Source organism: Pseudorasbora parva, chromosome 4 (assembly GCF_024679245.1).
Source record: "Pseudorasbora parva isolate DD20220531a chromosome 4, ASM2467924v1, whole genome shotgun sequence".
NCBI classification, from domain to species: Eukaryota; Metazoa; Chordata; class Actinopteri; order Cypriniformes; family Gobionidae; genus Pseudorasbora; species Pseudorasbora parva.
The window spans coordinates 11,851,974-11,864,991 of NC_090175.1; the positions used below are offsets into that span (position 1 = coordinate 11,851,974).

Here is a 13,018-nt window from a genome sequence, read left to right on the forward strand (position 1 = left end):
CATTTTGTTGTGTATGGTGCTGTATGGCCGCAGACAAGTCAGGGTGCCCATGCTGACCCCTGACCCCGCCGAAAGCGCCAACAGTGGCACGTGAGCATCAGAACTGGACCACGGAGAAATTGAAGAAGGTGGCCTGGTCTGAGGAATCACGTTTTCTTTTACAACACGTGGATGGTCGGGTGTGTGTGTGACGCTTACCTGAGGAACACATGACCCCAGGATGCACTTTGCGAAGAAGGCGAGCCGGCGGAGGCAGTGTGATGCTTTGGGCAATGTTCTTCTGGGAAACCTTGGGTCCTGCCATCCATGTGGATGTTACTTTGACACACACCACCTACCTAAGCATTGTTGCAGAGCCATGTGCAGCCTTTCATGGAAACGGTGTTCCTGGTGGCTGTGGCCTCTTTCAGCAGATAATGCTCCTGACACAAAGCACAAATGGTCCAGGAATGGTTTGAGGAGCACAATAATGAGTTTGAGGTGTTGACTTGTCCTCCAAATTCCCCAGATCTGAATCCAATCGATCATTTGTGGGATGAGCTGAACAAACAAGTCCGATCCATGGAGGCCCCACTTCGCAACTTACTGGACTTAAAGGATCTGCTGCTTACATCCTGGTGTCAGAGACCACAGCACACCTTCAGGGGTCTAGTTGAGTCCATGCCTCGAAAGGTCAGGGCTGTTATGGCAGCAAAAGGGAAACCAACACAATATTAGGTCAAAATGTTATGCCTGATCATTATATATTAAAAACTTAGTTCATATTTGAGTTAATGTTTATTCTATTATCCTATTTTATAATAAACATATATGATAAAAAAATAAGAATAAATATGTTAAAAACAAGTTATATTAGTAATATTAATTTAATATATTTAAATATTATTATATATAAAAAAAATAGTCAAAACATATAAAGCTGTTAGTATTTACACAATTGACTTGTTATAAATGTATATAAATAATGTATAACTTGATTAAAGATTACACTAACAAATCACAGTTCTCCAACCAGACAATATACTTTAAAAAAAGGTTGTAAATCATTATTAAATTTTTCAGGCTTGGGAATCGCGATGTGCAGGTTTTCCACGACAAATGTCATTCTAAATATCTCAACAATGTGACAAGCTACCAAACTAGTGTAAAAGGAGACATTTTTCAGCTTTAACAGCAGTCACATCCACCTAATGTTTGTACTTGTTTGGGGAACTAAAGGTTAATGAAGCATAGATGTAGACCTTTGACTTCAGCTATGTAATCCTCAGGTCAGCCCCATATCAAAACACACACTAATCTCTGCATGTCCGACATGAAGCTCACCAGAACGCCCCATTCATGCTGTCCTCATCAGAGTTCAGACAACACCCGGTCCAGGTAAGTGGCTGGACGCTCGGCTGGCCAGGTGAAACCGCATCCCCGGGCCGCGGGGGCTTTTCATAGTTCTGTGCGCTAGCTACAGTTACACACCGGCAGGCTGATAACAAGACTCGACTTTCAGGAGCACTCATGTGTGCCGCAGGTGTCCGAGGACAGCGGCGTCAGACAGGTGTCAGAGAGCTAATGATGAGGAACAGCCCAACTGAGAGGCTTTACACACTCTTAAACCTGTTCACCGGCACCTTTTTACTTAAAGCTTGGGTAGGCAATTTGTTTTATAAACACTTTGGCATATTGGTTGAAACACTCCACAAATCCTGATGGAAATGGTGTGAATATTAAAACATACATATATTTTCTGTGGAAGTCTCAGAACCAAAAAAAATTTCATTCAATCATTGCATTCAGTCCGAATGTAGGATGTCCTACTACTATGTACCTTTAAAGTACTAATACGCACTCCTAAAGTACTGATATGTACCTTTTAAGGTACTAATATGTACCATTTAGGGGTGAGTAAGGTCCAAAGATGTACCTTTTGACCCTTAGGGTACCGCCCCAGTGACAGCACTGTACATTTTTTTGAGTGTGTATTTCCATACCTCAACGCACGCACCTGCTCACGCAGACCGCACCCGTCATCAGCACGAACATGAGGCAATGCATTAATTTCTGTTTTAACCATAAATCAAGTTATACTACTTAAATATATTTAAATATTAATATATTTTAAAAATATGCCTCGAACATGGCAATGCAGATTTGTACGGTCATCGTGCACCGTAAACAAACAGCAGATGTCTTTACCAGTTCCTTCTAAACCAAAACAAATCTCATGCTGCGTTCACGCCATATCATAACCGTAATTACGAAACCGCAACCTGTGTCAACTCTATCAACGGCTAAATGAATCTAATATATCAAGTTATATTACTTAAATATATTTAAATATTAATATATTTTAAAAATATGCCTCGAACATGGCAATGCAGATTTGTACGGTCATCGTGGCCGTAAACAAACAGACGATGTCTTTACCAGTTCCTTCTAAACCAAAACAAATCTCATGCTGCGTTCACGCCATATCATAACCGTAATTACGAAACCGCAACCCGTGTCAACTCTATCAACGGCTAAATTAATCTGCAGCAGTCAAGTGGTAAAAGTCAGAGCTCTGCAAGTTCTTTACGTTCGTTATTATAGTATAATGTTAAAGTCCTTATGAAATCAAAATTTACTTTGTTAGCACATAATAAAGGTCTTAGGGTGAACAATTAGTCTGTGCAAGTTAAAACATAGAAAGAAAAATAGTTTGTAACGGTAATCTTTAATCAAAATCTGAAAAGTAACTTCCAGTCTGGAAACAGCGTTCCTTCTCCGATGACGTCAGTTTGAAAATGCTTCACCGCTCCTCTTCAGTCTGCTATGAGAGATGGAGAGGAGGAGCGCTGAAGTAAAATCCTGCCCTCTATTCACATCACAGCACTGAAGAAAACTCATTCGCTAATTCCAGTTCACTGGGACTTTTTTTGTTGTAAAAAATAAATAAAATAAAACGGTTGTTTTACCCGTAGCAGTGTGAACAAGTGTCACAGCAGCAACGTCATAACATAATTTTCAACACACCGAAATGTATCTAATATGATAAACAGAGCTGTGTTACTTCATACTCATGACCAGAAAAGCAGAAATGGCGCTGGCGACGGTGGCATAATAAAAGTCCCGCTGCTCGCGAGGTGTGCGTCGTTCATCTCATTAACAATCGCTCCAGCGGCCGTGCTCAGCTCCTCAACACTCGGTCCTGCTCTGCTTCACTACAGTAACGTTAATAATCACATCCATCAACATGATTTCTGCCAGAGTCCTATCCCGATGCTTTTCACAGGGGGTGAATATCAATCAAAATCACTTTAAGAACTAGTATGACCAACTAGCAGGTGAGTTAGGGGTAATCAGTCTTACTTTTCGGGATCAAATTAGACCAATCTACGTTATGTAAGAGTCTGTAAAAAAAGTAATGAACAGTCTTAAAGAAAAAAAGATTGGATGACTAACTTGTAAGGCTAGTCTTAGCAGTTTATACAATCAGTTACAGGCCTGGAAATCCCAGGATCAAATTTCCAAAATGAACGTTCCTTGACTGGGAGCCTGAAATAAATGCATTATGATATTATGTGTCAGTGTGTGGCCATATCAATTTTACAGCGCTTGATGCGACTACAACTAGAAACTAAACATATACAGTAGATTTAAAAAATACAGGAAATTTGTAAATTATTTAATATTGCCGTAATTACACTGACTAGCCTGGATGCCAGCCGAACTCAGCCCCGCCCACAAAATTTTTAGGTTTGGCATTTCGGTCTGGCCTCGCTCCATAGAGGAGTAATTATCCCCGAACAGAAACTGTTCAGACCAATGAAATCATCAGGGCGGGCTTTAGACGATGACGGACAGATGATCAACAGTAACATAATCATGCACATCATCAAAGGGGCTTGGATTATATTTGTTCGAATCCTAAACGGAGAGCTTGTTCGTATCTGCATTCACCTTCACTATTTCTCTCAGAAATGATGATCATGTTGGGTAAGTACTCTGTGCATCATTAAATTCTTGTATTTTTTTTACAACACCGGCTAAGATTGTTTATTCCAGCGTGCGTTCAGTCAGGGTTGCCAAGTATTTACAACAAAACCCGCCAACTACTAGCCCTAAACAATAGCTTCTCGGGGGTTCTCCGGGAAAAAAAAGGTGTTTGGGGGCAAAATGTGTGTTATTTTGGGAAGATTGCCTGCTCAAATTCGCACTCATGGGTCTATATATCACAAAATAGTCGCTTCAACCCGCGGACATAGAAAGCAACCTGCGGGGAAAAAAACGCGGACTTGGCAACACAGTGCAGTTGAGCTCTGTTGTCGCTTCGTTGCTCTGATTGGTTGTAGGTCTGTCCAATTGAGGTCTTTCCTGGTTTGGTTGAAACACGCCCCATAATCACAGCCCAATGGAGCGGTTTCAGACTTGACTAGAATTGAGTATGACCACGTCAGTCTATACACTGACAGCTCCAACTAAATAAATACTATACATCACTTACTTTAAGTCACTTTATTATTCTGGGCTTCTTATTTTTTATCATAAGGACTCAACAACAGTAAAATCAACCAACATTTTTAAAATGTCTTCTTCATTATAAACTGAGGGCGTTACTTTAAGCATTGTGAAAATTCAACTTTTAAAATAAAGATTAAAGGAAATTATTTATTATACAATTTACTTAGAAACACATAAAATTTGCATAAGTGACTGAAGTGAACGAAGGCATCTACTCCTGATTTTCTAGTAACCAATGGGGATCTATTGATGAACGTCATCATACATGTTTACCAAAAAAATGTTGATCTAGGAACTCTGATGCTCAAACAGTAACGTTAAGATGGCAAAACATCTGACCGTAGATCAGTATTTAAATGCTCTACACATAAGAAGGGCCTTTAAAGCAACAGAAGTCATGGTTCCAACAGCGGCATGATGCAGGAAAATTAGATCCATGAAACTGCAAAGATGTCTTGCTTATAATGGAAACAGCTGCAGTTATATAGACACAGTGTAACTCTTTATATAGACATAGAACCCCGCAGGCCTGTTTTGTTGTACATCTCCATAGTACTCAGACTGGAGCTCTGAGGCTCTGATTGGCCAGCATCTTGAGTCTCCGCCTCTCCATAGCCTGCTGCTTCTTCCTCTCGATCTCAGCATCACTGCACACCACAGCTCCAGACTTACACACATCTACAGAAAAACACACGGATTAAGCAACACTTCAGTTTGAAATTGAACAAACAAGCCAGGTATTTGGTGAACATAAGGGTTTTTGATTAAATAAACATTTAAATAAAATATTTTAAGTAACTTTTTACAATAAGGTTTAATTGGTCAACATTACTTAACATAAAATAATAATTAACTGCACTTCTAGAGCATTTATTAATATTTATTAATGTTAATTTCAACATTTCCTAATACATTATTCAAATCAAAAGTTGTATTTGTTAACAATAATTAATGCACTGTGAACAGCTGGTCACATTGGGCAACTAATATATGATTATTCTGTAAAATTAGCGACCTTAGTGAAAGTAAATATTGTTTATTATTACTAGGGCTGTGCAATATATCGAAATTATTGAAATATCGCAAATATTCATATCGTAACGGCATGCAATATCTGAATGATTTGAATAGACCAATTCAACATCGTGAATATACACACACACAGTTATGTCAAAATGGCTCTTGATGAGTATTCATGTAAACCCAATTGCTTATGCTTTAAGTGAATGATATCAGTTATTATTTTTAATAAAAAAGATAAAATAAAATAACAAAAATAATAGTCCACCCCTAGTTAAGGTGTATTTGTTTACCTGAATGTTCCTGATGTTAAGGTTTAGGTTGATATAACTATATCACCAAGTCAAGCAAAGAGTTTTTGGTATTTAAAGATTGGCATTACATTTTTTGTTTGTTTACATTGATGTTAAAATTATAATGTCAGATTTATGGCGTACATTTTTGCTAAAACGCTGCTGGTCACTTTCAGAAGTTTTTAATGTTTTCTTTTCCCAGAAAGAATGTAAAACACATAAATGGTATCATTCTCAGTTTAATTCTTATTATTTTATATATATATAAAAAATACAGGAAATTTGTAAATTATTTAATATTGCCTTAATTACACTGACTAGCCTGGATGCCAGCCGAACTCAGCCCCGCCCACAAATTTTTTAGGTCTGGCATTTCGGTCTGTCCAAAATTTGATATGCGATACGATATTGCTAATATATATATATATATATATATATATATATATATATATATATATATTAGCAATATCGTATCGCATATCAAATTTTGCATTATTTAACAAGATTTTGGCATTGTTCTTCAATATCGCACAGCTCTCATTATTACCATTGATTATATATTTAAAATATGACTAAACATAAGTCCCCCTTTTGCTCATTTAGTGAAAAATAGTGTGGAAAATATTCTTGCTTACATCCACCTAGATTTTTTCTACCCAGTATAAATCTAAATACCACATGCAACCACAATAAAACAAAGAGCATGTACCATTGGTGAGGCCAGGCGCAGACGTGAACGAGTCACTGTATGGCTTTTTGAACTGACGACTGTCTGATATTCTCACATCTGATTGGAGGACGGCCAGCACGCCCCTCTCGTGACCCTGCCGTGTGGGGGCAGCAGCAGCACAGGTCCCATGTCCCACCACAGAGGAGCTGCTCACCTGTTTAAATTTATACGCTCCATTACTTGAGGGGCCAGATGGTCTCGTTGCGTCACATGACACATTAGAGCCGAGTCCTGTAGGCCCAGAATTCACAGCATGAGCTTTCTGCCCGTACAGAGGAGCTGATGTGTTTGCACTGGACATGGGAACATTAATGGTCGGCCTTTTGGGTGAATAAGGATGAGCAAATACAGTTTGCTGACTAGCCGTTTCATACAGTTTGTTTTGTGCTGCTTTTGTGGTGTTGTGTTGGCCGTTTGTGCCTGGGGTTTCAGACTTGCCAGACACCTCAAGATTATCACATGCCATACAAAACAGATCATCGTCCTCGACTCCGTCATCCCAGATGTCATCAGATGCAAAAAAGCAGTCCAAGTCTTCATCTAAAACATCACTGAAGCCATCTTGGCCTGTAACGGCATCCTCTTCTCTTGGTTTAATACCTCCAGAGTCTGGATTTTGGTGCGTGCTGGGCGGCTTTGAATGGGGTTTTATAGTACTGAGGCCGGTGGACGGCTGCAACTCTTTAGCGTTTGAATGGAAATGGCGTGTTGAGGAAACAATGTTGAGTTTAGATGAATTTTGAATAACCTGATGCTGTTGTACTTGTGTTTTGTGCTGATATTGCTGGTTCTGATTGGCATTAAAGTAACTTGGGGCAACTGACAAAGATTTACTCATGGGAAAAACCTGATTTGTGCAATTATTCTCCATGTGGTTTCCAACTCTAGGCAACCCTCCACAAGGCTTCGCCTCTATCTGAGAGTCCAGCTGAAAAGTTTGTTCGCTTTTCGCCTTTTGCCCTTGAAATGCGCCACATCCAACATCCTTTTTAGCTTCTTGTAGTTTGTTTGCCATTCCACTTTGATTCTTGTGGGTTAGTTTTTGTGTTGAACTGCACTGCGGTGCAGCAAACAGATCTGGGTTTTGCGTCATCTCCAGTAGCAGTGAGTCATCAAGTAAACCGTCGCTGTTCCAGTCATCATCAAAATCATCAGCATTGTTAACTTGTTTACTGTCACTGTTTGCTGCCGTACAGGACGAAGAACCTTTTCGTGAATCACACGCTTTCACAAGATTTCTCTGAGTATGAAAATTCGATGCCTGACTGAGACGGCCGCTAAGCTGCTGAGTCGGCCCATCAAAAAGGAAATCAAGATCATCGTCCATCTCCTGATTAAGCCCCCTTTCATCAACGGGTTTCCTGTCATTGGGTTCTAGAGCAGCACTCTTGATGGCAGAACTGTTGTGAGCTGTTGTGAATCGTTCACCATGTGGCGGCTCTTGCTTCACAGAACTTTTTGAACCGGGTACATCCGAGCTCTGTTCTTGAGCTTCATCTTGCCTCATGTTGAAGTCGAAGCGCTTCGCCAGCCGCATTAGATCTTCTACAGTGCTCTGTCTGCGACATACAAAACAGCAGAAATTATGTGAATATGGACAGTAACTAAATGCATTAAAGGGGTGGTTGCATGCGATTTCACTTTTTTAACTTTAGTTAGTGTGTAATGTTGCTGCTTGAGCATAAACAGTATCCGCAAAGCTACAGCGCTGAAAGTTCAATGCAAACGGAGATATTGTCTTTTAAAGTTACGGCAGTTTATTGCCTACAAAAACGGCCGGTTTGGACTACAACAAGCTTTTTCCTGGGTTGGTGACATCATAAACCCTCGCTAGTCTCCACAGATGTGACTTCGGCCCGTAATGGTGAGGGGCGCGGCGTTTCCGGACAACCTGTGCTTGGCACTTCAGCCAATAAAAATACAGGAAACTACATTTGGCCATCTAACCAATCTAAGACCATTGCGTTTTTCAGAGGAATGGGCTTCATAGAAGCAGGAAGCAGATGAGCCGTTCAAAGGACAGTGGAGACAGCGGTGGGGAATAAAGGTCAAATATAAGAAAAATACGGCATTTTAAAAAAAAAAAAAGTATTAAGACATGTTATACTGCGCCTTAAACACAACCAAGCCTAGAAAAAAAACACGGAACCACCCCTTTCACTTTTCTGTACATCACACCTTGCTGCGTTATAGTATTGTGAAGCACAATATAAATCACAAATAATTAGATCTTCTGGACTGTCTATCAAGTTCCAAATAAAAAGAGAAAATAATATAATAAATTGGTACAATCGAAGACGATGTGTGAGGAGCAAGTGTGGGGATTTTTGTCGTATGAGAAGTCACACTGCAGGACTCAGGCAGATCTTCTGGCACTGCCAGAATTTAATCAGAGGGAAAACTGGATCGCAAAGGTCATAATCGGCATTCTGCAAACACAGGATTCTCAACATTTGTCTCAGAAGGACAAATTGTGTCCAAAATCGTACATTGGGGACACGGCTTTAGATACTGAAAACATGTGACCTATGCTGGCAGAAGGAGTCAGAATGCACACAGGCTAATTACGAGCTACAGCCAAAACAAGGGAACATTTTTACTTTTGGTCAAATTTGAGGTTTTCACAAAAATGAGTTCATTAAACCCTGATCTAGCAAACCCAGTGGTACAAATAGATATTACATATCTAAAAGTATCTTTATTTCTACGTTTTTTTTTTTTTAAATGCTGTTTTTCCTATTCATTTCTCGACAACTGGCGCTTCTCATCAGCATGTTAAGTATCGTTTTAAGCGCAGCTTTCCAACTTTGTGAATATTCATAGCCAATTCTCGATGGCATGAGTCTGAACTGATGAAATGTGATTTTTAAACTCATGCTGATCGTTCTTGCGCTGACTGACAGATCTGACACATGCGCAAAAAGACACCAGCTCACAATCCCATTATACACAGAATTACATATTTCAAAATATTTGTCCTGGCGAGCGTTCACATTATCTGTTATGTCTTATGTGATGGTTTAGTTAACTGTTGAGGGAAAAATATCTGATGTGTAACATTAAATAACACATCAGATGTGTGTGTGGTACAGTAGGCCTTAATGTATAAACTGACTGTTTCATTAAATATTAAATTAAACAATTTTGGTATCATGAGAAAAAAAGTTAAATGTATATTTTTTCCAATAGATATTTGGTTTTGACTTGGTTTTTGTAAAATTTGGTGGTATTAACAGGGATTTTAAGGTATGGTGAACCTCTGTTTTTCTCAAAATTAACTGCTGACTATTGACTTCAAACATGTAGCTCAGTAATTTTTCGTCTGATTCATATCAAATCATATTCTGAAGGTTTTTTAATAGAGAATGTGACTTATTTTGTCAGCACGGGGCACATATTTAGTTTATTGCTTGTCGTGTGTTGCTTTGATTTTATTGTTGACTATTTGCTCGTTTTGGAAAAGTTAGAAGCGAAACTAATTAATTCATAAGAAAAAAAAGAAAAGTAGAATAGTTTGGGAACCAAATCGAATTGTGACATGCCTAAAGAATTTCCTACAGAACAGTGGCTTACTTTGACAGCACGTGCTTGGCTTTGGGTTGTGGTACTTCTGGCGTGCAGGGAATGGCACTATCTCCAATCCACTGTAGTAAAGATGAATCCGCTTCTTCTAGTCTCCCGTTCTATAAACAAAGAAATTACAAAACACTAGAGACACTCTGAACTGAAAACAAGCACTGTGGTAGTTCAAGCTCCTCGAGCAAACCTTTGGAGCGATCCGATTGGCAATGTCCGATATATCCACCGCTTTGACATTCGCAGCTCTCCTTTGTCCACGACCTGAAAATAAATACACTTCGGTCATGCTTTGATATTGCATGTTTAAAGAAGAATTTCAACAGACATTATTACCATGTCGAATGGGTGATGGCGATGTCGTATCCCAAATAATATCTTGATGAGAGTCGGGATCGTTGCTGGGGGAGTCGTCAGCTATCAGTCTTCTGAACTGGCCTCTTGCTGGACGAGTAGGTGTTTTGAACTCCGCTACAATACCGACATTTAAAAAAAACTGCTTTAGTAAAGAGAAACAAGGCTGCGTCAGATGGCTTTCAATGAATATTAATCCCCTAATACAGAAACTCAACATTTTAATATGCTTTTTATATGTGGGACTTTCCTACTAAGTTATGCTAAACTTTCCTTTTTCATAACCCCATCATATAGGTCATTTTTGGGTAAGTTACTCTATAAAAAAAAGTACTTAATTATCATCATCTTCACCAGTGTAAATAGATTACTAATTACTCTCTCTAAAAAGCATTGCTTATTACTTTCTAAATCCCATATCAACCTCGACAAAGACATGGACATAGACATGAAACTCCTCTTTTAATTCTATCAAATAAACAATATACAATAACATAAATTATTTTTGAACTGACCAAAGTGTGTAAAGGGAGAAGGTTGCATTAAAAACATACATTTTAACATTACATTTTGATGTTAACTGGGGGAAAAAATTTATATTGAATTGTTGTAGTATACAGAACTTAATGCAATTACATCAGATGTAACTGTAATTAAATTACATAAAAACAAGTATCACCCTTGACAACTATCACCTTGTCAAGGGTAATAGTTAGACCTAACGTTATTCGATAAAATATCAAAAGACGGTTCAATAAAAATATAATGTAAATATAATGCAAATAAATCAAGTTGAGGTCTCTGCTTGCCTAGAAGCATTTTTCTTAAAGTTTGGTCCGCTGTTTTATTAAAATGTTTATTAAATTATAATACAAATCCTTAAAATTTTAAGTTACAAATTTCTGACAGTAACGTTAACGTTGACAGAAAAGGGTGGTGCTTTCACGAATGAGTTAGATGCGACATAAAGCCCAGAAAAGCACATTATTGTTACATTTTTTCGGCTGGTTTGGTACCTGTGTTGCGGATCTGCCCGGGGTTCAGTGTCGCTGCTTTTGGGCTCCGTTTCAGTCTGTTTACTTTCGACTTCATCTGCGTCAGTTTGGCGATTTCAGCAGCTCGCTCACGCGGTTCCTGACTGCCTCTGCCCTCCATGTTGTTGGATTATTCGGAATGTGTAGAGTGCAATATTTCACCGAGTTGGTGTTATATTAGTTCTGCTTTTCGTTGCCATCGTCAGCCTGGATTGATTTGTATAAACAAACAGTTCAAAATTTCCGCCAAAGACGCAGTTCCTCCCAGGATTCATTGCGGAAACGTGCTCGAGGACCTCCGGTGTGCGTAGCTGTTACGCAACAGCGACGTATGCAATCTGCGCTTTTTATTAACAACAAAGATGTATAATGAAAGGATTGAATAGCTTAGTCATATTTATTAAATTGTGCTTGTTTCTCGTGAAATGCGTGGTTTTAAAATGCAGGCTACATTTCGTTTTCTTAACATTAATCAAGGTAAAATAAAAGTAGTAATTTAAGTAGGCTAGTGAGCTAACGTTAAGTCATCAGTGTTTTACAATGTTTTCATTGAAAAAGGTATTCTTGACATGACACCGCAACAACATCATCCATAATAGTCTAATAAGAAAAAGAAGAAGAAATAAATCTTCCTTCAAATAATATTCATAGTAATAATAATAATAGATTTTATTTATAACGCACTTTTCATTCTGAAGAATCTCAAAGTGCTACACGGGAAAATGACTAAAAACAAGTAAACTACAGAAAATAATAAATAAAATAAAAAACAATCAACACAAAAAAGCCTTTCTCCTCTCGCGAAATCCAGTCATAAATGGGAATTCATTGGATCTTCCCCATGCCATGTCACATAGGCCTACATATGGCTCTGCTCTTATGTCAAAATATTGCACTCAGTTTTATTACAATAAAGCTGCATTAACGATGTGCTGGATACCACTGCCATTAACAATATGTCAAAAAGAATCCAAAAACGTCTTATGTTGCTTAGGGAGATATATTAATGTATTATTGATATGATTTTACACCAGTGACAACTTAACTAGTACTTTATTTTATGATCTCTGGTTGTGAGTAGGTTATTTATGACCATACTGACAAAATGTTGAGACTGCATGGCTTTTCAGTGTCAGTGTAGGTCACTAACTGTGTGAGTGTGTGTGTGGATGGGTGGGTGGGTGACCTGGTAAACCTACATTATGGGGACAAAATGTCCCCACAAAGATGGCAATATCCAAAAATCCGGCATTGTTTGGTCCCCAGGAGGAAAATCAGACCAAATTATGTTGTTTTTGTTTTGATTTTTATGTAAAAATGCAGAAAGTGTTGTGTGGTGGGTGGTTTAGGGGTAGGGTTAGTGTTAAGGGAGAGAAGCTACAGTTTGTACAGTGAAATCATTATGTCTAGATATATTACAACGTGTGTGTGAGTGTGTGTTTTCTTTTCTGAAATGAACTGTGTCCAAATAATGGTTGATAGTGATCTTAGCTTGTCTGGTCCATTTTCATGGTACT

The 13,018-nt window shown here is 38.5% G+C and overlaps 1 protein-coding gene across 1 annotated transcript; it reads right to left on the minus strand.

Annotated features, from left to right (window-relative positions):
- Positions 1-4,488: 4,488 nt before the first annotated feature.
- Positions 4,489-11,796, minus strand: etaa1a (ETAA1 activator of ATR kinase a). Its single transcript, XM_067440909.1, has 6 exons — positions 11,484-11,796; positions 10,450-10,584; positions 10,304-10,377; positions 10,111-10,220; positions 6,517-8,096; positions 4,489-5,172 (listed from the first exon to the last, which is right to left on the minus strand). Exons 1-6 carry the CDS (start codon positions 11,620-11,622, stop codon positions 5,051-5,053), a joined length of 2,160 nt encoding a protein of 719 aa, XP_067297010.1. The 5' UTR covers positions 11,623-11,796; the 3' UTR covers positions 4,489-5,050.
- Between the last annotated feature and the right edge of the window lie 1,222 nt (positions 11,797-13,018).